The 26,558-nt window shown below is 50.1% G+C and overlaps 1 protein-coding gene across 2 annotated transcripts in view; it reads right to left on the bottom strand.

Annotated features, from left to right (window-relative positions):
- SEC14L2 (SEC14 like lipid binding 2) overlaps positions 1-26,558 on the bottom strand; it is a 92,019-nt gene that overhangs the window by 28,602 nt on the left and 36,859 nt on the right. For both annotated transcript variants that reach the window (XM_030217962.1, XM_030217963.1), the window contains 3 exons: positions 13,803-13,991; positions 8,134-8,229; positions 5,762-5,822 (listed from right to left, as the gene is read on the bottom strand). In XM_030217962.1, coding sequence (XP_030073822.1) covers positions 5,762-5,822; positions 8,134-8,229; positions 13,803-13,991 — 346 coding nt within the window. The remainder of the gene's footprint in view (positions 1-5,761; positions 5,823-8,133; positions 8,230-13,802; positions 13,992-26,558) is intronic.

Here is a 26,558-nt window from a genome sequence, read left to right as displayed (position 1 = left end):
CTCATAGAATTAGGGGATAATTGGTTTTAAGTACCAATAATGGCTGACAATTAGCGTTAATTGCCATTAATATGCAGTTATGCATGTAACTGCACTAAGATGCTATTCTACAAATGTACCCTTGGTTTATATATATCGCGCTGAGAGTTCCACGTGGAAATCGAAGCGTATTCCATAACAACACACATAAACTAATTGGTTAACAAGCTAATCATCACTGGTAATTGGATGCTAACAAGCAATTATCAGCAGTAGTTGGCATTAATTAGAATTTACGCACACTACGTGCTAAGCATATTCTGGAAAGTGGTCCATGTAAATTCAAATGTGTGCTGCTAAAAAGAGGGCATGGCTACAGGTGTGGAATGGCTGGGTCATGAGCATTCTGAAAAACCACGCAGGGTTATAGAATATGCCAAACTTAGGCGCCGGTAATTACGCTGAACTTTACTTGGTGTAAATGGCTGCACCTAGAGTTAAGCGCCGTCATGGCCACTAAATGTATTCTTTAAACCGCGCCTAGATTTAGGCGCGGTTTACAGAATACACCTAGGCGGAAATTTTTCAGCGACAGTTTTTCAGGTGCCATACATAGAATGTAATCCATAGTTCCTTAATACTATAGCGTGGAACTGAAAGGGTGCGAACACAGGGGCAGGTCAGCCACATTTGACTCCCCCCTCCCGCCGCTCCCAACCCTCCCCCGCCATCGCCGTCAGGTACCTTTGCTGTCTGGGGTCCCCAACCCCCGCCACCCGAAGTCCTCTTCAGTGCCAGTCTCTGGTGCGTTGTTGATCTGGATTCTGTTTCTGTGACGTCAGGACTCACAGAAAAGGAATCCAGATCAGCAACGTGCCGACTCGGAGACCGGCGCTGAAGGGGACTTCGGCTGGCGGGGGTTGGGGACCCCCACCAGCAAAGGTACCTGGCTGTGTCGGGGGATGGTTGGTGGCGGCGGGAGGGGGGTCGAAAGGGACAGGGAGGGGTGGCACCGGCATGGGGGGGTCAGTGACGCCAGGGGGGGCTAAAATGTGCCCCCTCACCTCAGGCTCTGGACCCCCCCCCCTCCCGCCGAAGTCTGGCTATGCCCCTGGTATCGATGAGGATTTGCACTTTGTTGCTTTATGGAAGTTTTTCAGCAGTGTTTGTTGCAGGACATTCTGATAATTCACCCCCCAAAAAATACTAAAAAAAATTATTAAAAAATATGTCTAGTATAAATTGACGATTACATGCTAATGAAAATATGTAGTGCCTGGGACTGTGCATATATCATATAAATTACTGTGTTGTCCCTGCACCTATCAATTCAAGTTTGTCCTGTTAATTGGATTCTTTGGATATCACACCTAAAGTTAGGCACGTGGCCGCCAACCTTCACTCGTACTCTGTAACATTGCTGCATAGCGCCCTTCATAGAACTGAGCTTTAGTAACATAGTAGATGACGGCAGATAAAGACCTGTATGGTCCATCCAGTCTGCCCATCAAGATTCTATTCTATTCCAGCTTTTCTATCCTGCTAAGTTCCCTCAAGGAATCATAGCGGGTTACAGTGAATGATCAGAACGCAAATATCAAGAATCAAAATAGTTCTGAAATAAAAAAAGTTTTCAAAGACTTCCTAAACAAATAATAATTTGAAATATCCCGAAGTGGGGTAAGGATGGAATATACAAGGAAGAGTCAACAGCAGGACATTAGGAAGCATAATACATGTGGCGTAATATAATTCAGAATAATATCGCAAAGGGCCTTGTTTCTTATAGCCCGTCATCAAGAGACAACGTCTCTGTTAAAGACATATTTGTAATATTTCCTTGCATTTCAATCCTATCAATCATTTACAATCAGCTGACAAGAATAATTTAATGTTTTGCCTAAAATTACTTGCTGACAAATATAAGTACCTACTGTCTTCCATTTGGTCAGGTTATGGTGCAAATAATGTTATGAACAACACAGTGACTCAAACAACATTTCAATACAACCGTTAGCTTTATTTTTTCAGGAAGAGCTAAGTTTAAAGAAAGTTGTCTACGAGTAGGCCGACTTAGTGATATATATACTGGACTAAATAAATTAATATGGTCTGATAAACTCATTACATAAGGTATGATGTGATACATCATATGTATACCTGATCTTGATTTATCCTTGCCATTTTTAGGCAAGGATAGAAGTCTACCCGGCACTGGCCTTGTTCTAAAATTTCTGAAGTTGTCAAAGCCCCTGAAAAGCTCGACTCTGACCCATCCAAATCTACTCAGCCTCCAACAGGACATAGACCGTAGAAGTCAGCCCAACACCGGTTTTCCTACCTAATCTCCCCTAAGCTTCTTTAGATCTGATCCTTCTAAATAGGATTCCTTTCTATTTGACCCACACATCTTTGAATTCCATTACCATTTTCATCTCTACTACCCAGTGGCGTAGCCAGACTGCCAATTTTGGGTGGGCCTGAACCCAAAGTGGGTGGGCACAAAATTTTCTCTGTACCCCCCCCCCCCCCCCCAGCAAAATTTAGTCACACTCAGATGCATTTGTCACACAGGGTAAAGTGCTGCTTTTCAGTGCATCCGATTTCAGACAATTTATTTAATAGCCTTTTCAGTGAGCTTTCAGAGACCAAAACCTCCTGCCTCAGGTCTGTATAATGCTGTTACGTTATCCTCTCCTGACCTAAGGAAGGAAGTATTGGTCTCTGAAACTTTATTAACACCATATTACTTTATCCTAAATTAAAAATAAAATTATTTTCTTTACCTTTGTTGTATGGCCATTTACTTTTTCTCATTGTGTTGCTCCCAGTCTCTAGATTCTGCTTTCCTTCGTTTTCGCTTAACTCTTCTGCCAGGGTTTCCTGGCCATTTGTCATTTTTCTCTCCTTTTTCTTTGCTTTCTTCAATATTTTTCTGCCTCTCTCTGTGTCCAGATTTAATTCATTCTTACTACCATTCTTTAATTTCCTTCATCTACTTATGGCTTTTCATCTTTTTCTCACCCTTGTTCTCCCCATGCCCCTTCCTCTTATTCTCCAATCTTTCACTACTCCCCCTTTCCATGCAGCAGCTCTCCTCTTTCTCTCCCCATCCTTCCAGTGTCTCCCCTCTCTCTCCCCATCCTTCCAATAGTCTCCCCTCTTTCTTTCTGCATCCTTCCATCCAGCGTCTTCCCTCTTTCTCTCCCCATCCTTCTACCCATCTACCCTCTCTCCTGATCCTTCCATCTAATGTCTCTCTCCCTCCTTCTAACCAGTGTCTATCTCTCTACCCTTTTCTGTTCAGTGTCCCTTCTCTCTCCACATCCTTCCAGTCTCTCCCCTTTCTCTCTGCATCCTTCCATCCAGTGTCTCTCTCCCCATCCATCCATTTTCCCTCTTTCTCTGCCATCCTTCCATCTGTTTTCCCTCTTTCTCTGCCATCCTTCCATCTTCTTCCATCTCTGTACCTCTATCTTCCTCCATGTTTAGTATCTCCTTTTCTCTGTGTCCCTATATTACTCTGTCCATCTTCTTCCCTCTCTTTGTCCCCAGTGCCAATATATCTCTACCCTCTCTGACCCTACCCCATCCAGCTTCTCTCCCTCTCACTCCCTCCTCTTTCCAGCATCTGGTTTGGTTGCTTGATTTCCTGCCTCCCTCCCTCAAGCTGTAGGTTTAATATTCCCTTTTCCTTCATCTCCTTGGTCTGGTATCTCTGTTTCCCTTCCCTCCCTCCTTGTGCTGTACCAGCAGTTCTCCTCCCATGTCCAGCAGCTCTCCCTTCCATCCAGATCCCCTCCTCCTCTTCCTCCCATGTCCAGCAGCTCTTTCCCTTCCCTCCAGTCCCTTCCTCCCTTGTTCAGCAGCTCTCCAACCCCTTCCTCCTCTCCCTCCCATGTCCAGCAGCTCTCTCCCTTCCATCCAGTCCCCTCCTCCTGTTCCTCCCATGTCCAGGAGCTCTCCCCATTTCCTCCAGTCCCTTTTTCCTCTTCCTAGCTTGTCCAGCAGCTCTCTTCCTTCCATCCAGCCCCTTCCTCCTCTCCCTCCCATGTCCAGCAGCTCTCTCCCTTCCATTCAGTCTCCTCCTCCTCTTCCTTCAGGGGCTCTCTCCCTTCCATCGCCCCTCCTTCTCTTCCTCCCATGTCCAGCAGCTCTATCCCTTCCCTCCAGTCCCTTACTCCTCTTCCTCCCTTGTCCAGCAGCTCTCCAGCCCCTTCCTCCTCTCCCTCCCATGTCCAGCAGCTCTCTCCCTTCCATTCAGTCTCCTCCTCCTCTTCCTCCCATGTCCAGCAGCTCTCTCCCTTCCCTCCCTCTTCCAGAAGCTTTCCAGCCCCTTCCTCCCATGTCCAGCAGCTCTCTCCCTTCTATCCTGATCCCCTCCTCCTTTTCCTCCCACCTCCAGCAGCTCTCTTCCTTCCCAGTTCCCTCTAATCCCCTTCCTCCTACAAATCTGACTCTGTCCCTGGCAAAAGTATCCCTTCCCCCCCCCCCCCCAACCAACCACAAATCCAGCACTTACTGTTCCAGGCCTGCCATCCAAATCCTTCATCGCTGTTGCTGCCTTTTCTCCCGCGGCTTCCGGGAGGCAGCGATCAGCGTTAGCGTTACCTGTCAGTGCCTGCCCTGAAATTGCGCTTCTCTTCTCCCCAGGCTTCGCTTCGCCCCGCTCCTTTCTTCGCTGGTCGCGCTGCGCTGCTATTCAAACAGGCAGCTCTGCTCCTCTCTGCCGCGTCTATCCGGCCCTCTGATGCACTTCCTGTTTAGTAGGGCCGGATAGACGCGGCAGAGAGGAGCGGAGCTGCCTGTTTGAATAGCAGCGCAGCGCGACGAGCGAAGAAAGGAGCGGGGTGAAGCGAAGCCTGGGGAGAAGAGAAGCACAATTTCAGGGCAGGCACTGACAGGTAACGCTGATCGCTGCCTCCCGGAAGCCGCGGGAGAAAAGGCAGCGACAGCGATGAAGGATTTGGATGGGTGGGCCTGGAGGGAAAGTGGGTGGGCCTGGGCCCGTCCAGGCCCACCCGTGGCTACGCCCCTGCTACTACCTCCCGTGGGAGGGCATTCCAGGTACCTACCGCCCTCTCAGGGAAAAAATACTTCCTGACATTATTCCTGAGTTGGCTCCCCTTTCAGCTTCATGCCTTCTAGTTCTACCACCTTCCCATCTCTGGAAAAGGTTTATTTGCGGATTAATATCTTTCAAACATACATGTTTTTAAAAAGCAGCCATATGTTTAGTAAATGTAAAGTGTATTGACCTGTTCGTGTTCACAAGGAGGTTGAGTTGCAGGCTAATCACCCTCTCCAGATTGGTCAGATTCCAAAATCTCGGCCTGAAGGGCTAAGATAGGCCCCGTCCTCAGCCCATGGCTCTAATCTTACAATTCATCTTAGCCAAACTGGGACCAAGAAAAATCCAGGCACTCAGTTCCTCCTTGTTTATTCCAACAAAATAAAGGAGCCTTAGAAAGAAATAAGCAGAAGGAAGACTGAGGTCTTGGTTTAGGGGCAATTCTTCCTCACATTCGTGAGCCGGTGGGGGAGGTGGGGCTAGTGGTTGGGAGGCGAGGATAGTGCTGGGCAGACTTCTACGGTCTGTGCCCTGAAAATGGCAGATACAAATCAAAGTCAGGTATACACATAAAGTAGTTTATCTTGTTGGGCAGACTGGATGAACCGTACAGGTCTTTCTCTGTCGTCATCTGCTATGTTACTATATGACAGCATGGGGGATACCCAGGTTCCAGGAAGCCTGCATCACCCCCAGTATGCATAGACTCACCTTTAATAATAAAAAGGCGCTTTAGGGACTCGGGGTAGTTGTCTTCATACATGATCAGGATCTAAAAAACCAAAACCAATCGTAACAGTATGTAAATGATTGTATTTCAGCAATTTTTATTGATAAACCAGCATGTTGAACAAATCCATCTACATCAATACAGCGTACATTGAATCTCAGGAACATGCTATATATGAGCAAGAAACCACTGGCACAGAAATAACAATTTTCTCCCCTTCCCATCCCTAGGAGAAATAAACACAGCCTTAAACCATAAACAATAATCATAGTATAAGCCAGACAAACTGGCCACTGACTCAAAACAGCAATAACAATAAAATCTTATGAACCTTGATCCAACCCACCTGAGCATTCCTCCCTCCTTCCCTCTCCCCCCTTATCTCTACAGGACTCCCCCCCTCCCGTGCCCCAAGAGGACTGGACTCTTATGATCCCCCCAGAGCAGAGGACGGAAAGCAATTTACCCCACTCTAATCCCACCCCCCTCCTCCCCCTACAGTCTCACTGACAGCTCATCAGGTTCACAATAAGACTTCTTCCTCTTGATGACAAAGAGGCCAAGTAGGGATTCCAAATTTTAAAAAAACGAGATTTAAGTTTAAAGGAGCCTTTTACTTCCCTTGCCTCCCAAGATACTAACAGGTGTACCATATTATGCCAATGCCAAAACTCAGGCGGGGAGTCAGATGTCCAGGTCTGCAAAATACACTTCCTCGCCAGTAAACACAGCTTACGAAACATCAGTCTATTCTCTGTTGCCGGGCCTCGAAAGTCCCCCGGGCAATCAAGCACTAACTGGATTGGGAAGCCGGCGATCCTACAAGAAGAAATTGATGCCAAGTAGTCAGTAATCCGGCACCAAAATCGCCTTATCTCCACACATCCCCAAAACGCATGGAAAAAAGTGTTGTCCGCTAATTTACACTTTAAACAAGTTGGCGATGGAATACCTCCCGCTCGAAAAAGCTGAACCTGGGATAGATAAGCTCTGTAATAGACATGAAAAGAGCACTCCCTATAAATAACACTGCTAGTAAGGCGTGGGATACTCTTAATAGAAGCCAAAATGTCCCACGAGTCCAACTTCTCCCCCACGTCCTGTTCCCATTTAAGTTTGATTTCATCTACCCCTTTGATTTTCCAGAACTGCCATAAGGCCTTAGGCAACTCAGATATTGTGGGGGCACCCTCAGCAACTGTCTCAAAAAGTCTCGAATCTTGCCCCCACTCCGGGACCCCAGAGCCCCCATTGGCAGGGACCGAATGTAATGTTTGACCTGACAATATGCAAAAGTGTCTCCCAATCTAATACAGTCTTGGCCTTTTAATTGATCCAAAGACTTCAACCTTCCCTCCATATCTAGGATATGTTCCAAGGTTCTCAATCGTGACCGCTGCCACTGAATGAAGGTCGGATTATCCAACCCTCGGGGAAAAGCAGGGTTTCCTTTTATAGGTAGCAGTTCAGTGACTCGTGGGTCCCCTCCTAACCCTTTCACCAAAAACCTCCATACTTCCCTGAGAGGTCCTAAGATCACGCTATTCCTAAAATATCTAGGAATCAAAGATCTCTCCACGTGCAGTACAAATAACAAGTACGCCAACTCGAGTGCAAGAGGTGTAAAGTAACTAGAGGAGTAGAACCAATCTCAAACATGACGTAAGAGACATGCAGCATTGTAAAGTCTCATATTAGGAAGGCCCAACCCACCTTGAGACCAGTTACCCATCAAATGAGAAAAGCTTAGCTTTGCTTTCTTCCTAGCCCAGCAGAACCGTGAAATGAGATGATTGAAGTACTGCAAGTTCTTTTGTAATAGCCGCAGTGGCAAAATTTGAAACATGTACAGCCATCTAGGAAAAATTACCATTCGCAAAAGGCAGATGCGCCCAATCAAAGGCAAGGGTAACGCCTGCCACTTCTCCAATTGCTGCTGAGTATTAAGTAGCATCTGGGTCACATTAAGCTGGTATAACTCCCTGACCTCCGAGGAAAGAAGTACACCCAGGTATTTGAAGGATCGTTCTGCCCACCGCAAAGGAAACTGCCCAGGCCAAGAGCACTTAATCTCTAGGGAGCTAGCCAATGCTTCTGATTTATCCAAATTTAACCTGAACCCCGCAAAGTCACCAAATTCTCGAAAAGACTCCAATAGTGCCCCCAATGAAACCTGCGGGTCGGTGAGAACAACCAAAAGGTTGGGGACCACTGCCAGCAAAACCAGGGGCACGGAGGTAATTTGGGGGGCCCAGGCCCCCTTGGCCCCACCTAGCTACGCCACTGCTACATCCACAACATAAAATGATGATGATTTCTACTAAGAACTTCACTTTAGACTGTCTCTCCTCACCTCTATGAAAGCCTCTACTGCTGGCTTCCAGAGATGCTTCAGTGCCAGTCCTTCACAGTCATAGATCATGACTGCTTCCTCCATATTTCTCCCCAGCTGGAAGAGAGCAGAAAGATGAGAAATATCAGCCTCCCACAGATCAGGTGCCCTTCTGCTTTCTCTCTTTTAATAATGGAACTAGAGTTGCAGGAAGAGGAAAGGGTTATGTGAGAATGACCTGTCCGGGGTTGGACAGACGCTGTCAGTGTTCAGTGAGGGACAGCGATCTGGTTGAGCTTACCCATGTGACCCTAAAGCCCCAAGAGAAAGCCCATCCCGCCAAGGAGGAGTAGAGAAATGAATAAAATGGCCCCAGTGTTATAAAAATAACTGGCAAAACGAACAAGTACCACATGAGTTGACGCTCCCCCGCTGCCGGATCACTGTTCGAAATGGCCGCCGAGACTTCCAATGGTGGACTCGCGAGACTTCTGCTGAAGTCTCGGAGGCCGCCCTTGTATCGGCGGCCATTTTGAACAGCAATTTGGCAGCTGGGGAGCGTCAGCACCAGCAGTGGGCAGGCAGGACCAGGGATCTTTCCTGCCTGCCCCGAAGAATTTGTTACATAACCTGGGTGGATGAAGGAGGGGCAGGTGAGAGAGCAGGGTCGTTGGACATGGGTGGCTGGAGGGGGGACAGGGGGAGAGGAGGGTCGCTGGACAAGGGTAGCTGCAGGGGGGGCAGGGCAAGAGGAGGGTCTCTGGACATGGGTGGCTGCAGGGGGGCAGGGGGAGAGGAGGGTCGCTGGACATGGGTGGCTGCAGGGGGGGCAGGGGGAGAGGAGGGTTGCAGGACATGGGTGGCTGGAGGGGGAGCAGGGGAGAGGAGGGTCGTTGTTTGATGCGCTGCTCCCTGCCACTTGCTCCGCGTTTCCCTACTCCTCCCCCTGCCTGGGAATCAGCTGTGAGTGACATCAGCCTGGCTACGGAGCCTAACTCAGCAACTCAGAAGGAGCCACCGACACAGGCAGTAACACATTAGAATGTTGGTGGTGAGAATTATTATACAGGATCATTGTTTACTGGTCTCTTACAGACATGCCTGAGATTTGGTTATACCTATGCCCACTCAAGCAAGATTGAAGCCAACCTGAGTTTCTGCATTCTACATGGCTGTCCCACTTCTCTGGAATTCTTTCCCAAACAGATTTGTTTAGAGATGTACCTGCCACAATTTAAAACAGCTCTAAAAGCTTATTTTATTTTTAAAGGCCTATGGATGTCTTGATGGACAGGGGAAGTGGTTGTTCATAAATTGGTTTTCTGGGTTTTTTTCCCTCTTTCTCTTCTATTTCATTTTGGACTTGTAAACTGCTTTGATTGTTCTAGAACTGCAGTACAGAAAGATTGACAGTAAAGGGAAGGGAAAGGGAAACGGGACTTGATATACCGCCTTTCTGAGTTTTTTTGCAACTACATTCAAAGCGGTTTACATATATTCAGGTACTTATTTTGTACCTGGGGCAATGGAGGGTTAAGTGACTCGCCCAGAGTCACAAGGAGCTGTAGTGGGAATTGAACTCAGTTCCCCAGGATCAAAGGCTGCTGCACTAACCACTAGGTGTTGGGTTTTCAAGGCAGAAACTAGGTTTGTGAGCCCTTGGGCCACTGCCGTGGAGTGGCAGTGGCAGGCAAAACCACCCCACACCAGGGACAAGACAGAACTCTGACAGAAACAGTTAGACTTCACCTGCACTTGACCGCCCTTCCCCAGGAGTTGAGCCCCTGGGTGCGGCCGGCAGGACTTACCGGACAGGGCAGGAACTGGACAAGCTAAAGGACAGGAACTGAAAGCTGCCAAGAAGCCACTGAAAAAGGGTACAAAGACACTGACAGACAAGGGTCAGGACTGAAAGCTGCCACGCAGCCACTAAGAAAGAAACAAAGACAAACAGACCCACTAATTCTGGCTAAAAGGGCAGTGAAAACGGGAGTCTGGGTGTTGGATTAAGGGAATGTGGTGCCTTGGGCCAGCTTTTGGTTCTCTCCCCCCCACCCCCCCATCAGCATACACTCCCCCTCTCTCTCCACCTTCCCCCACATCTACCTTTAAATGTGGTTGTCCCTTCTCAAGCACTGGCAGCATTTCGTCTAATATTACCTGTACCAGCTCCAGCATCTTCCCTCTGCCATGCCCCACCCTGTCCCACAGGGGTGCAGCAGAGGGAAAATCCCAGAGCTGGTATCGGTATCATTAGGTGAAACGCTGCCAGTGCTCGAGAGGAAGCAGACATTTTTAAAGGTAAATCGGAAGGGTGGCCTGAAAGAGAGAGGGGTTGCCAGATCCAGGAATATAGGTTTTGGCCACTTCAGGAGAGCAGGTGAGACACAGGCTTTTGGCGCCTCCATCCCATCCTTACATAAGAATAGCCACACCAGTGGCGTAGCCAACTTTAGGTTCAGGCCCACCAAGTAGCAGCACACCTATAATGTGGCTGGCAGGGACCCCAAGCCCCACCAGCCAAAAACTCCCAACAGCTGTTTGCTGCCGGTGAAAATCTGCTATTTTAAAGGTATACGGAGGAGAGGGGATGTTTGAAAGACCATATGGCATGCAGGTGAGAGAGGGAGAAACCAAATCACTTGTAGGACAAGGTGGAGTTCTGCCCACCCACCTTGGGTTCAGGCCCACCCAAACTTGGGTGTCTGGCTACGCCCCTGAGCCACACTGGGTCAGACCAATGGTCATCTAGCCCAGTATCCTGTTTCCAACAGTGGCCAATCCAGGTCACAAGTGCCTGGTGGAAACCCAGTTAGTACCATAAACTAACTGGGTTTCTACCAGTTAGTTTATCATCCCCACCTTAGTAATTCCCTTATCTCTTATTTGTCCCTGTTTGTCTGTTCTGATTAGATTGTAAGCTGTGTCGAGCAGGGACTGTTTCTTCATGTTCAAGTGTACAGCGCTACGTACGTCTAGTAGTGCTATAGAAATGATAAGTAGTAGTAGTATTAACTTTTTCTTGAGTGCTGACTCCTAAGGTGGACCCTAGAATCAGGTAACTATGATTCAGATTATTCTTCCCAATGTACATCACTTTGCATTTGTCCTCATTAAATTTCATCTGCCATTTGGATGCCCAGTCTTCCAATTTCTTAAGGTCTTCCTTCAATATTTCACAGTCCGCACGTGTTTTAGCAACCTTGAATAGTTTTGTGTCATCTGCAAATTTAATCACCTCACTCGTCGTTCCAATTTCCATATCATTTATAAATATGCTCAATAGCACCTGTCCCAGTACAGATCCCTGAGGCACTCCACTGTTCACCCTCCTCCACTGAGAGAAATGGCCTCTGTTTTCTGTCCAATAACCAATTCCTAATCCACAGAAGGACACTGCCTCCTATCCCATGAGGAGGGGGAGGAGGAGGGAGAGGGGAGGGGAGGAGAGGAAGGGGAGGAGGTAGGGGCAGGGGTGCCTCCTGCAAAGAGGGGAGGGGTGCCTGGAACTCGGAGGACAGGGAGGGAGGCAGGTAGGGGGGGTGTGGAACTCGGAGGGAGGGAGGCAGGTAGGGGGCATAGAACATGGAGGGGAGGGACCCTGGAACTCGGAGGACGAGGGAGGGAGGGAGGGAGGGAGGGGGCCCTGGAACCTTGTTAGCACCCGTTTCCTTTCTGTTGGAAACGGGCCTCTTTTACTAGTATTGTATATTGAACTGGGGCACCCAGATGCCGCTCTTTACACAGCAATTGCCCCCATAGACTTCAGTGGTAGGAGCAGGAAGCTGAGGGGTTGAGCCAAAGACATGATTGTGTAGAGGGCTGAGCGTTGGTAACCAAGCCTGCCGTCTGAAACAGACATTTAACACTGCTCTCCTGGGAAGGGAACTGGAGTTACGGAACTCTCTACTATTAAAGATCGGACTATATGAACTTCCTCCAATAACTTAAATCTTGGCTGTTTCAAAAATATTACAGAATACCAATGGATCCCAACAAATAGACGTTATAACACTGATCCTACAGTCTCTAGAAGAGTAACATGAAGAGACAGTAAAATAGAAAGACTGACAGTAGGGCCCTACTGGTTTCATAGGGACAACATAGGACTATACTAAATCTAATTAGCCCGTGGTTCATGTTAAAATGTCAGGGATAACTGCTTATGTGCGATATGTAAAGGAATCCTGTGCAGAAGGAATGGTTCCTCAGAAGCTTAGCCGAAATTGGGTGGCGGAGCCGGTGGGGGGAAGAGGGGTTGGTGGTTGGGAGGCGAAGATAGTGGTGGGCAGACTTATACAATCTGTGCCAGATCTGATGGTGGGAGGAGGGACTGGTGGTTGGGAGGCGGGGAATAGTGCTGGGCAGACTTATACGGTCTGTGCCAGAACCAGTGGTGGGAGGTGGGGCTGGTAGTTGGGAGGAGGGGATAGTGCTGGGCAGACTTATACAGTCTGTGCCCTGAAAAAGACAGGTACAAATCAAGGTAAGGTATACACGAGTTCATCTTGTTGGGCAGACTGGATGGACTGTGCAGGTCTTTTTCTGCCGTCATCTACTATGTTACTATGTTATTTTAACACTGTAAACACATTACTTATGTTAGAACTTTTTAAAATTGTATAACAATGACTTTTCACTTGGATTGTTCTCCGTCGTCAACTTGATGGTTAGAGGGCCGCAGAGAGACTAGGCCAGGCCCGGGCCAATGCCGCCCCTGGGGCCCCCTCCACCCGCCCCCCTCTGTCCACCACCGGGCCGGGCACCCCTGAATTCAAATCATAGTGCCTCACCTCGACCTTGCTCCGTGTGAAAGAAGCGCAGCAGCGGCAGTCTGCAGATCACCTCCCTTCGGGCCTTCTCTCCCTGTGTGCCGCCCTCGCACAAGTTACGTCAGACGAGGGCGGGACACAGGGAGGGAAGGCCCAAAGGTAGGCGATCTGCAGACTGCCGCTGCTGCGCTTCTTTCGCATGAGCAAGGTCAAGGTGAGGCGCTATGATTTGAATTCAGGGGGGCCCGGCCCGGTGGTGGATGGAGGAGGGGGCGGGTGGAGGGGACTGCGGCGCCGGGCCCCCCTTGGAAGCCCGGGCCCGGGGAATTTTGGCCCCCTTGCCCCCCCCCCCCTCTCGGCGGCCCTGGATGGTTAAGCGGATTATGAGTGCCAAAATTAAATTAAATTAGATTAACATGGTTGGAGGACCAGGGAGGAAAACAACTGAGTAGCCTGGAGGGATAAATTGGTCTTTATCTGCCATCATTTACTACGCCACAATGTCATACCCAAAGGAGGGGGAAAGGTACCCAGAAGTGCCATTCAGTCATGGCATATACAGCAGTGGTGTAGCTACGGGTGGGCCTGGGTAGGGCTCAATCCCACCCAACAGTAACACACGTTTAGCGGTAGCTGGTGGTGATGGTAACGAAGACGCTACTCTCCACGATACTGGCACCTGCGCATGCTCAGTTTTCTGTGCATTCCTGCTGCAGACTGCCAATGTGGAAAGAAGCATTTTCCCGCCAGCTGAGATATTTTTTTTTTGTGGTGGAGGGGGAGTGGGAAGAACACTTGGTGCCCACCCACTTCTTGCCTAGGCCCACCCAAAATCTGTTGTCTGGCTATGCCCCTGATACATAGTGCATATAATATACTATACCCCCGGGAGGGCATAGGAAATGCGGCATATCTCACCTTCTGTGTCACCGTCCTGCACTCCTCCACCAACATTTGACAGTCACGAACTTTGGTTTTAATTAGGTCCTGCTTGGAGGCAGAAAAGAGGAGGCCCTTAGCATCAAGAGGACCAATCATGTCATACCAGATGGGATTTCCTTCCCGGTCATAGCCACAAAACCCTCCAGAGAGGTACAGTCGAAGCACCTGCAAAGAAAAAGACTGTGAGGACCAGCTCAACTACCTGTGCTACTAAGGACACAAAGGAGCCTTGACCCAGCCATCAAGCCAAAGAGACAGGAGGCAATGAGCTCAAATCCCAATCTGCAGACGGTCATCTATGTGATCTGAGGACAGACACAACCTCCTTCAGTCTGTGATCAAGGCTTTGTACAGGGTGCTGTTTCACACGTGGAGGGGCGTTTACGATATGACGTCTAAGTCCAACTTTGGACGTTTTGCAAAAAACGTCCAAAATCGACATAGGAAAGAAGGTTATGTTCAAAAAAGAAAAGTGTCTTATCTTTTTTTTTTCTAAATACTGTTTTGAACAAGGTTTTGTGATTTGGATGTTTTGTTTTTTGGTCCATTTTCGGGGGGGGGGGGGGGGGAGGGATGTCCAAATGCAAAACGTACAAAATAAACCCATTGGTGTAGGAAGAGCCAGCATTTTTAGTAAACTGGTCCCCCTGACATCCCAGGACAGCAACAGGGCACCCTAGGGGGCACTGCAGTGGACTTCATAAAATGCTCCCAGGTGCATATCTGACCATTGCTCCCTTACCTTGTCTGCTGAGCCCCCCAAAACCCACCACCCCAACTGTACACCACTACCATAGCCCTTACGGGTGAAAGGGACACCTATATGTAGGTACAGTGGGTTTCTGGTGAAGTTTCCTTCACAAGTGTAACAGGTAGGGGGAGGTAGGAGCCTGGGTCCACCTGTCTGCAGTGCACTGCACCCACCACTAGGCTACTCCAGGGACTTGCATGCTGTTCTTATGGACCTGAGTATAACATCTGAGGCTGGCAAGTAACATTTTTCATCACATTTCTGGGGGGTGGGAGGGGGTTAGTGACCACTGGAGGAATAAGGGGAGGTTACCCCTGATTCCCTCCAGTGGCCATCTGGTTATTTATTTATTATTAGGATTTATTTACTGCCTTTTTGAAGGAATTCACTCAAGGCTGTGTACAGTAAGAATAGATCAAACATGACCAATAGGCAATTACAGCAGTAAAAATATTCAAAAACAATACAAAATATGACATGGAGGGGCATAATTGAACGTGAACACCTATCTCCATGAGCGTCTATCTCCGAGAATGGGTACATGAAGGGGTGGGAAAAACCGTATATTCAAAAAAGATGGGCGTCCATCTTTTTTTTCGATAATATGGTTTGTTCCGGGCAAATGCATCGGATTTGTGCAGATTTGAGCTGGACGGTATCGTTTTTCAGCGATAATGGAAACTAAAGGCGCCCAGCTCAAAAACAAACAAATCCAAGGCATTTGGTCGTGGGAGGGGCCAGGATTCATAGTGCACTGGTCCCCGTCACATGCCAGGACACCAACCGGGCACCCTAGGGGGCACTTGTAACAATAAAAAAAAAGTAAAATACCTCCTAAGTCCATAGCTCCCTTCCCTTGGGTGCTGAGCCCCCCAAATCCCACCCAAAACCCACTGCCCACAACTCTACACCATTACCATAGCACTTATGGCTGCAGAGGGGCACCTAGATGTGGGTACAGTGGGTTTTGTGGGGTTTTGTAGCGCTCCCATTTACCACCACAAGTGTAACAGGTAGGGGGGGTGGGCCTGGGTCCCCCTGGCTGAAGTCCACTGCACCCACTAACAACTGCTCCAGGGACCTGCATACTGCTGTGATGGAGCTGGGTATGGCATTTGAGGCTGGCATACAAGCTGGAAAAAAAGTTTTTAAAGTTGTTTTCTTTTGGTGGGAGGGGGTTAGTGACCACTGGGGGAGTCAGGGGTGGTCATCCCCGATTCCCTCCGGTGGTCAACTGGGCAGTTCGGGCACTTTTTGGGGACTTGCTCGTGGGAAAAAAGGGTCCAGAAAAAGTGACCCAAATTCTGGCTTCTGGCACCCTTCTTTTTTCCATTATTGGGCAAGTGCACCCATCTCTCCTCGGCCGATAAACACGCCCCAGTCCCGCCTTCACCACGCCTCCGACATGCCCCCGTCAACTTTGTCCATTCCCGCGACAGATTGCAGTTGGAGACGCCCAAAATCGGCTTTCGATTATACCGATTTGGGTGCCCACGGGAGAAAGACGCCTATCTCCCGATTTGGGTCGAAATATAGGCATTTTTCTCTTTCGAAAATAAGCTAGATAGTATACTACTTACAATGCCAACAAAATACGTAATAGAACATTCCATATCATCATGCTGATCAATCCATAGGCTGGTGGGTTGTGTCCATCTACCAGCAGGTGGAGATAGAGAGCAATCCTTTTGCCTCCCTATATGTGGTCATGTGCTGTCGGAAACTCCTCAGTATGTTCTCTATCTCAGCAGGTGGTGGTCACACACAGCAGCAGCTCTGGCTAGGTCTCCAAGCCTAATTTTTAGGTTTTGTTGAGTACCTGGGGTTGAGGGCTCTTCTTGAGCAAGTGCAAACCTGGTGGCGCCAGGTCCCTCCTTTTCTCCCCCCTCCCGCTGGCTCCGTTAAAAAAAAAAATTTTGGACGTCCTTAAGGGCGTTTATTTCGACGTTTATTTAAACGTTTATTGCAGCTACTCACTGGGACACCAGTTCGTTACAGCTCGGAGCGAGAAGCAGGTAATTTTTACCTTTTTATAGCGGGCAGGGGGTTCCCCGATCGATCTCCACGTGGCCTATGGCGTCGGAGGGCGAGGGCGCGAAGAATCGTTCCCCGGACCGCGTGTGCGCTTCTAGTGGGGATGCGGGGGTCTTAAAGTCTGATTCGCCCTTGTTGGGTGTCAGTTCGGAGGCCGGTCAGTGTCCCGGGTCTTCCTCCGGTGCGGCGGTTTTTCCCGCCATAAACGCCCATCCCCCGCTGCTCGCCTCCGCCATCTTGGCCGGCCACTCTGCTCGGACGGCTTCTTCTTGGGCCGCCCATGAGCTGGGAGACGTTAATGCCATGGCCACCCTTGATTTGGGCGACGGCAAAAAAGCGGCTAAAGTTAAGCGCCGTTCTTCCCGCGCGGCTCCTTCATGGAGTGTCGCGCCGGACGCCATCTTGGATGCGCAGTATGGTTCTCCCCCGCTCTTGCGAGCGCCGGTTGAGGGTGCGTCTAGGGCTGTGGCCCAGGCTGCTGAAGTGCACAGTCTGGGGGGTTTCTCCCCCGAGTTCATTTTGCTGCTGCATCAGGCCTTCCTTATGCAAAACGCTGCCCCTGCTCCCTTGTCCGATAAAGGGGTTGAGGCCCCCGGAAGTAAACGCCCTCGGGTGGATTTCCAGGCCTTAGAGGACTCTGTCTCCTCTGATGTAGATGAGGGCAGCGTATCTGAGTTCTCCCAATGGTCCTTTGGGGATTCCTTGGAGGAGACGGATTCCCGCTCGGATGGAGCGGATGACCCCTCTGCAGCGCGGATCTTTCGCTCAGAGGATTTGTCCAACCTGTTAGTGCAGGCCATGAGCATTTTGAAGATTTCCTCTCCAGAGGACGTCTCTCCCTGAGCCCCTGTTGGCTCTGCCATTATGCTGGGGACGAAGCACCCGCCTAGAACCTTCCACGTGCATGATGCCATGCACACCTTAATTTCGGCTCAATGGGATGTCCCGGAAGCGAGCCTCAAAGTGGCTAGGGCTATGTCCCGCCTCTATCCTTTGCCTGAAAGTGAACGGGAGGCCTTTCTTTGGCCTACCATGGATTCTTTAATCACTGCGGTGACTAAGAAAACGGCGTTGCCGGTGGAAGGTGGCACAGCCCTAAAGGACGCCCAAGACAGAAGATTGGAGGCGGCCTTAAGGTCGTCCTTCGAGGCGGCTGCCTTAAGTTTACAGGCCTCAGTTTGCGGCTGCTACGTGGCCAGGGCGTGCCTGACGATTGTGCAGCGGGCTTCCCCCTCGGATCCTTCCTTGAGGGCTGATTGGCCTGGCCCTGGAATCGGGCTTGGCTTATTTGGCAGACTTACTGTATGATGTCTTGAGAGCCTCGGCTAAAGGTATGGCTCAGACAGTCTCTGCGCGGCGGTGGCTTTGGCTGAAACATTGGTCTGCGGACCACGCCTCTAAGTCCCGCCTGGCTAAGTTGCCTTTTAAAGGCAAGCTGCTCTTTGGGGTCGAGCTGGACAAAATTGTGACCGATCTCGGCACGTCTAAGGGCAAGAGGTTACCAGAGGTCAGGGCTCGGGCCAGTGCTCGCCCCGGTATCTCCAGAGGACGGTTTCAGGAAGCCCGTCGGTACCGCCCGGGCAAGTCGGGCTCCTCTGCCCCCTCTTCCTTCAAAAGGAACTTCTCCCCCAAGCAGCATTCCTTTCGCAGAGACCGCCGTCCCGGAGGTGCGCCCTCCGGTCCTCCCCCAGGGTCTCGTACCCAATGACGGGGTCCTGGTCCATGGCCCAGTGCAGATTGGAGGACGCCTGTTCTCGTTTCTGGGCGAGTGGACCAGGGTAACTTCAGACGCTTGGGTGCTGGAAGTCATCAGAGACGGCTACAAGCTAGAGTTCTGCCGACCCTTAAGAGACGGGTTTGTACTCTCCCCTGCAAGTCTCCGGTCAAAGCTGTGGCAGTGCAGCAGACATTGGACAATCTGATCCGCCTGGGTGCGGTCGTTCCGGTGCCAGAAAATCAGCTTGGCAAGGGACGTTACTCCATTTACTTTGTGGTACCAAAGAAAGGAGGTTCTGTACGGCCTATCCTCGACCTCAAAGGGGTCAATCGGGCCTTGAAAGTTCGGCACTTTCGCATGGAGACTCTCCGCTCTGTTATAGCGGCAGTGAAGGCAAGGGAGTTCCTGGCATCCTTGGACATCAAGGAAGCATACTTGCATATTCCCATCTGGCCTCCTCATCAATGCGTTCTGCGTTTTGCAGTCCTGGGCCGACACTTCTAGTTCAGAGCCCTCCCGTTTGGGTTGGCTACTGCTCCGCGGACCTTCTCCAAAGTAATGGTGGTCATCACGGCCTTCCTGCGAAAGGAAGGAGTACAAGTCCATCCTTATCTGGACGACTGGTTGATCCGAGCCCCCTCTTATGCAGAGTGCGGCAAAGCTGTGGACCGGGTGATTGCTCTTTTGAGCTCCCTGGGGTGGATCATCAACTGGGAGAAAAGCCAGCTGCGCCCGACTCAGTCCCTGGAGTATCTGGGAGTTCGATTCGACACCCAAGTGGGCAGAGTGTTCCTGCCGGACAATCGGATTGTCAAACTTCAGGCTCAGGTGGACCAGTTCCTAGTAGCCTCTCCGCTTCGGGCTTGGGACTATGTGCAGCTGTTGGGCTCTATGACGGCCACGATGGAAGTAGTGCCCTGGGCCAGGGCTCATATGAGACCACTACAACACTCTCTGCTGCAGCGCTGGACTCCGGTGTCGGAGGATTATGCTGTGCGCCTTCCCTTGGACCCAGCAGTGCGCAAGGTGCTGAGCTGGTGGCTGAAGACAGACAAGTTGTCTGCAGGGATGCCTCTTGTGACCCCGGAGTGGATTGTCGTCACGACGGACGCCTCTTTGACGGGCTGGGGATCCCACTGCTTGGGAAGGACAGCGCAGGGGCTCTGGTCTCCTGCAGAGGCAAAGTGGTCTATCAACCTCCTGGAACTCAGAGCCATTCGGTTGGCGCTTTTGGGGTTCCTCCCGGTACTGGAGTTGAAGCCAGTACGGGTCCTGTCAGACAATGCCACGGCTGTGGCCTATGTCAACCGCTAGGGAGGTACCAAGAGCGCCCCTCTAGTCAAGGAAGCCATGAATCTATGCCAGTGGGCGGAAGCGAACCTGGAACAGCTGTCAGCGGCCCACATTGCCGGAGTCATGAATGTCAAGGCGGACTTTCTCAGTCGCCATACCTTGGATCCCGGAGAGTGGCAGTTATCGGCTCAGGCGTTCTTGGACATCACGAAGCGCTGGGGCCAGCCGAGCCTAGATCTGATGGCGTCATCGGCCAATTGCCAAGTGCCGCGCTTTTTCAGCAGAGGACGGGACCCTCGATCTCTGGGAGTAGATGCTCTTCTCCAACAGTGGCCGACACAAGAGCTTCTCTATGTGTTCCCGCCCTGGCCCATGTTGGGCAGGGTACTAGACCGGGTGGAAAAGCATCCGGGCCGGATAATCCTGGTGGGTCTGGACTGGCCCAGACGTCCCTGGTATGCGGACTTGATCAGGCTCTCAGTGGACGACCCTCTGCGGCTGCCAGTGGAGCAGGGCCTGTTGCATCAGGGTCCCGTGGTGATGGAGGATCCCTCCCCCTTTGGTCTTACGGCCTGGCTATTGAGCGGCAGCGTCTGAGGAAGAAGGGCTTCTCAGACAAGGTCATCGCCACTATGCTGAGAGCGAGGAAGCGCTCTACTTCTACTGCTTACGCCAGGGTTTGGCGTACCTTTGCAGCGTGGTGTGAAGCAGGCTCACTTTCTCCCTTCACTGCTCCAATTTCTTCAGTGTTGGCGTTCCTGCAAGAAGGTCTGGAGAAAGGCCTGTTGCTCAGTTCCCTTAAAGTCCAGGTAGCGGCTCTGGCTTGCTTCAGGGGCCGCCTGAAGGGTGCTTCCCTGGCTTCGCAGCCAGATGTGATACATTTTCTCAAGGGAGTTAATCACCTGCGCCCTCCTCTGCACTCAGTGGTGCCTGCGTGGAATCTCAACCTGGTGCTAAGAGCCTTGCAGAAGCCGCCTTTTGAACCCTTGTCGAGGGCATCTCTGAAAGACCTGACGTTGAAAGCAGTCTTTTTGGTGGCTATCACTTCAGCCAGAAGAGTTTCCGAGCTCCAGGCACTCTCATGTCGAGAGCCTTTTCTGCAGTTCACTGAGGCAGGAGTGACTATTCGTATAGTGCCTTCCTTCCTGCCCAAGATTGTTTCTCGCTTCCATGTGAATCAGCAGCTCTGTCTCCCTTCCTTTCGTAGGGAGGACTACTCAGAGGAATACTCTGCTCTTAAATTTCTGGATGTGAGACGAGTCATCATCAGATACTTGGAAGTGACCAATGATTTCCGGAAATCGGATCATCTGTTTGTCCTGTTTGCAGGTCCTCGTAAGGGTCTGCAGGCTTCTAAGCCTACAGTGGCAAGATGGGTCAAGGAAGCCATTGCAGCGGCTTATGTGGCCGCGGGGAAGGTGCCGCCTATTCAGCTGAAGGCTCACTCCACTAGAGCTCAGGCGGCCTCGATGGCAGAGGCCGGGTCCGTCTCCTTGGAAGAGATATGCAAGGCGGCAACTTGGGCATCGGCCCATACCTTCTCCAGGCATTACCGCTTGACTGTGGCTGCTCGGGCGGAGGCCCGGTTTGGAGCTTCAGTGTTGCGGTCAGGGATTTCAATGGCCTGCCCTGGGTGAGTACTGCTTCGGTACATCCCACCAGTCTATGGATTGATCAGCATGATGATATGGAAGGTAAAATTATGTATCATACCTGATAATTTTCTTTCCATTAATCATAGCTGATCAATCCATAGCCCCTCCCAGATATCTGTACTGTTTATATTCTGGTTGCATTTCAGGTTCAAGTTTAGTGTTCAGTTCCTGTTCAGGAGGACTTCGTGTTCAAGTTTTTTCAATTGGATTCTTCAAGAGTTGAGACGAGTTTGTGTTACAGTGAGCTGCTGCATTCCTCTCCCCTCCGTTTTACGGGGCTGGATTGAGACATAAATTCTGCCGGCGCTCCCTCCCGCTTCGTGCGGCTGTAGGGCAGCTTTGTACCCCTCCTGCTTCGGCGGTGTTAGGGTCAGTCAGCTCCTCCCGCGGTTGCGGTTGCAGGATAAGCCAGATCCACCCGCATCGGCGGGTGTGGTGTCCCTCCCCCGCTCCGCGGGGATGAGCTGGACGGATTCCCCTCCCCCACTTGTGTGGGGATGAGCTGGGTTAATTCCCCTCCCCCGTTTCGGCGGTGGTGAGCTGGGCAGAGTGTCCCTTTGTGGGTGTAATTCTCTAAGTGCTGAGTCCTGCGGATGGAGCTTGGATATCGACATACTGAGGAGTTTCCGACAGCACATGACCACATATAGGGAGGCAAAAGGATTGCTCTCTATCTCCACCTGCTGGTAGATGGACACAACCCACCAGTCTATGGATTGATCAGCTATGATTAATGGAAAGAAAATTATCAGGTATGATACATAATTTTACCTTATAATTGATGGTGAGGCAGCTTGGGCAAAGAAGTCATATTTGTTAATTCTATTTTAATTTTTCAGTCCTGCAAGTGAGGAATGCCATCTGGTTTGGATTGCCCAGGAGTCTAGCTTTTGCTAGACTAAAGGTTAGAAAGGTCAGAGAGAAGTAATTATTTACCACATCTGGATACCATTCAATCTCGAGGGGATCAGCAAGCAGGGCATACTACAGTTTTCAAAAAGATTAGTTTAAAGTGCTTAGAAGGAGATAGTTTAGATATAGATATTCTTGATATTTAGAATTTGTCTTATAAGGAATTCTGATTTCTGCTTATTTTAGAATATGTTTTATTCTGTGTAATTAATAAGTTCTATTTCTCTATGTAGAATATCTTTTCAATTCAGTGTTACTTTTCAAGTAAGATTGCAGTTTAAAAGGTCATCATCTGGTTTGAATTATCCACAGTCCTAGCTAGGTGAAAGAGGTCAGGAAAAGTCTTCTCCTTGATTAATTATAGCTAAGTGAAGGACTGGTTTTCTGAAAGTAATAATAAATGTAGGACTGTGCCATTAAGCAAGACTGGCCCCTTAGCCCCTAAATGAACCCAGTTGAAGCTATGACTGGGAATATGAGAATATAATAATAAAATGCAAGAGATAGGTGCCACATTGTCTAGTGTGAGAGGCCCCAGGTCATAGGTCAGTTTAGGAAATATCTCAAACCTATGTAACTGATATTTTGGAGTAATGTATAGAGATAATTAGTTCAAGGCAGGGTAATCAATCTATTCTTTACCATCTGGTGAGAAAGGGGGGCTAGAGAGGTGTAGGACCCTATATAACTGGGAGCAGAAGCAGCTTACGTTAGAAGAGAGACAACAGAAGAAGAAGAGAGCTGAAGAGGACAGACAGAAGACGCAGGATCCAGAGAGCTGAGAAAGAGAAGAAGAGAGCTAGAACTGATGTCCTACTTTGTTTGCTGGCAAATAAAGAAGATTTCTCTCTCATTCTGGTGTGTGGTGTTTGACTCCTGAAGTACCACAGATTCTGCTAACAATAGTGGTAATTCCTGCAACAATTCTTGGCAGCGGTGGGATCCTGAACCCTGCATCAATTTCTGGCACCCAACTGACTTAGGAACATTAGCCGGGTATGTATTTTGTATTCTGTATTGTAATCCTAGCTAGGAAACTGTAAACCAGCCCCTCAAAAATTGAGGGAAGGGGAGTCTGATCAACTCTCAGCGAAGGCCTTAGTACCTTCTAAGTCTAGTGGGGACTAGTAGGGAAACTGCCAGAGCTTATCTGTATCTGAGAAATCTGAAATTGTTGGGTGGGATTTTTTGTACAGTATGTGTGTGATGAATGAATGTTAAATGAGTGTGGACTTCTTATAGCTGCGGTTCCAGTTAACGCGAGTGCAACTGGCCAGCGACGGAAGGAAGCGATTGTTGTTTGTTTACCTTTTTGTCTCTGGATTTGTGGACCCCTTACCACACTTCCAAAAATTTCCCTTCCTTTCTGTGTGTTGTAACTGTAAGCATTATGGGGGGGACATCATCTAGACAAACTGCTACTCCCCTAGATTGTATGCTTAAGAATTTTAAGAAAGGATTTTTACTTAATGATTATGGACAGACTTTAAGCTTAAGTACTCTAAGAACCTTGTGTGAAGTTGAGTGGCCATCTATGGGAGTAGGGTGGCCCCCTAGTGGCAGCTTAGATATTGACGTAATCCGGAAGGTCTACAGCATAGTTGTAGGAGAACCAGAATATCTTGAACAACTCCCCTATATAGATTCCTGGGACAGCCTTGTGACTGACCCTCCCTCTTGGTTGAAAACTTATATGGGATCCCCAGTAAAGTTCATGTTGGGCCGCGTTCAAAGAAAGATTATTAGAAAATCTAAACTGGAAGAGGGAAAGAGTCCCAGGAAGTCTACCACCCAATCGGTGGCTTCCGCCCCTACCCTGTCCGAGAAACCCATACTCTCTGATGACCCCTCAGATCTTGAGCCACCACCTTATGGCCCATTGTTGGGGTTCCATTCTACCCCCAGAGATCCACGGCGTCCAGCCCAAGCCTCTCCAGTACAGGCTTCTCCGGATAGTTCCTCCCCTTCTGTGCAAACCCCGCCACATCCTAGGTTGGACCTTTCAGCCAGCCTCTACCCTCCTCTGCCACATCCTCCCCTGTTAACCTCCCAAGACCCGCTTTGGGCTGCACTCCCTGACTCCTCAACTCCCGACAGCCCAGCCTCTCCCTCTAGTACCCCTACCCACTCATCAGGGGCTCAGCATCCCTTTCAATGGACTGAATCACCTGTGATCACCTCTCAGTCTATGAGTACCCCTCCTCATCCCTCAGGGGTTCAACACACCTCCCCTGAATGGGTTAGACCCGCTGCAATCACCTTTGAGCATGATAAGAGGGTAGCTCCTAGCTCTACCTCAGGTTCCATTCCCACCTCCTCGAGAGCTCTGCCACTCCGCCAGGTAACCACCACTCGACCGGATCCTAATAATCAGGGTCAGGTTTTACAGGCCTACCAGTATGTACCCTTCACAACCACCGATCTCCTGAATTGGAAGACGCATTACCCCTCTTATACTGAAAAGTCTCAGGCAGTGGTGGACCTAGTGGCTAGCATTATGGCCACCCATAACCCAACTTGGACTGATTGTCAACAGCTTCTCCTGACCCTCTTCACAACTGAGGAGAGGCGGAAGATTTTACAAAATGCTGAGGCCATCACGCGAGCGTGTGCCCCCGAGGGGACACAGGACCTAGAGGAATGGGTTAGAACTCGGTTCCCTCGCGCAGCTCCAGCTTGGGATCCAAATAATGGGCAGCACTATGAACTGTTGTCTGGCTATTGCCGGGACTTGCTGGAAGGTATGAAGAAAGGCGTAAAGAGGCCCATTAATCTGGCAAAGGTCTCTGAAATTCTCCAAGGGGCAACTGAATCCCCTGGGGCTTTTTTAGAGCGACTAATTGAAGCCTATAGAACATACACCCCATTTGACCCTGAGGCACTAGAAAACCAGAGAATGGTGAATAGTGCATTGGTGGCCCAGAGTATGCCAGATATCCGGAAGAAGTTGCAGCGTCAGGAGGGATTCGCAGGGATGAATACCACCCAGCTAATTGAGATCGCAACAAAGGTTTTTGTTAATAGGGATCAGGAGATGCGCCGAGAGGCTGACCGGAAGATGCAGAAGAAGGCCGACCTTTTGGCGGCAGCCATTACTAATTCCACCCTTAACCGAGGTCGACCTCTAGCCAATGGGAAGCCAAAGTGGGACCCCGGACCGCCAGCCAGGCCCCGAGATTCCTTCAATCAATCCTGGCCACGAGGGGAGAATCCCAGACCACGATTGGAGAGGGATCAGTGCGCCTACTGCAAGGAAAGAGGGCACTGGAAAGATGAATGCCCCCAGAGGCGCCAGGGACTGAGAAGGGGACCAGGAGATCGAGGAAGCCGAGGCCGAGTTCGAGAGGGAAGGTATGAGCCTTCTGAATCTGACATCATTGGGATAGCCGAGATGGCAGAATGGGATGAATAGGACAGACCGGGTTCCTACAAACTGGGCTCCCAGGAACCCATGGTCAAGTTAACCATAGGGAGCCGCTCAATTCCATTCATGATTGATACAGGAGCTGAACATTCTGTTGTTACGGAGCGATTAGCGCCTGTGTCTGGAAAAACTGTCCGAGTGGTGGGAGCCACGGGGGTGCAGAACCGGAGGCCCTTCTTGACGACCCGTAGATGCCAATTAGGCTCACACACAGTCACTCATGAATTCCTGTATATGCCAGACTGTCCAATCCCTTTGTTAGGCCGGGACCTGCTGTCCAAGCTCAGGGCCCAAATTTCCTTTGACTCAGATGGCCAGACTTCAGTCTCCTTTCGGCCCCCGACATCTAGCCCTAAGGGCATATTGAGTTTCTGTTGCCCCCTTGAAGAAGAATGGCGGTTGCATCAGTCGCATGGCCAAGTTGACCTACCCCTGGCCGACAGCTTCCAGGTCAATGGGGTATGGGCAGAAGATAATCCCCCAGGGTTGGCCCGAAATATTCCTCCTGTTCATGTAGATTTACTTCCAAGTGCCCGGCCAATCCGTCTTCGTCAATACCCAATTCCCTGAAAGGCTCTGGAAGGGATTCAAGCACATCTGAATCGTCTGTTATCCCATGGAATTATTCGACCTCGCCAGTCTCCATGGAATACGCCACTGTTGCCAGTTCAGAAGCCAGGGACTGAGGACTACCGGCCAGTCCAAGACTTACGAGTGGTCAACAAATCCACTATTTCATTACACCCTGTAGTGCCTAATCCATATGTCCTGCTGGGATTGATACCTTCTGGAGCTACCCATTTCACGACACTGGACCTAAAAGATGCCTTCTTTTGTATTCGGGTGGCCCCCGCCAGTCAACTGCTTTTCGCCTTTCAATGGGAAAACCCAGTAACAGGACAGAAGCTTCAGTATACATGGACCCGCCTGCCACAGGGGTTCAAAA

Source organism: Microcaecilia unicolor, chromosome 11 (assembly GCF_901765095.1).
Source record: "Microcaecilia unicolor chromosome 11, aMicUni1.1, whole genome shotgun sequence".
Lineage (NCBI taxonomy): Eukaryota > Metazoa > Chordata > Amphibia > Gymnophiona > Siphonopidae > Microcaecilia > Microcaecilia unicolor.
Note: the sequence above shows the minus strand (reverse complement) of the source record. Positions and strands in the feature narration are given on the sequence as shown.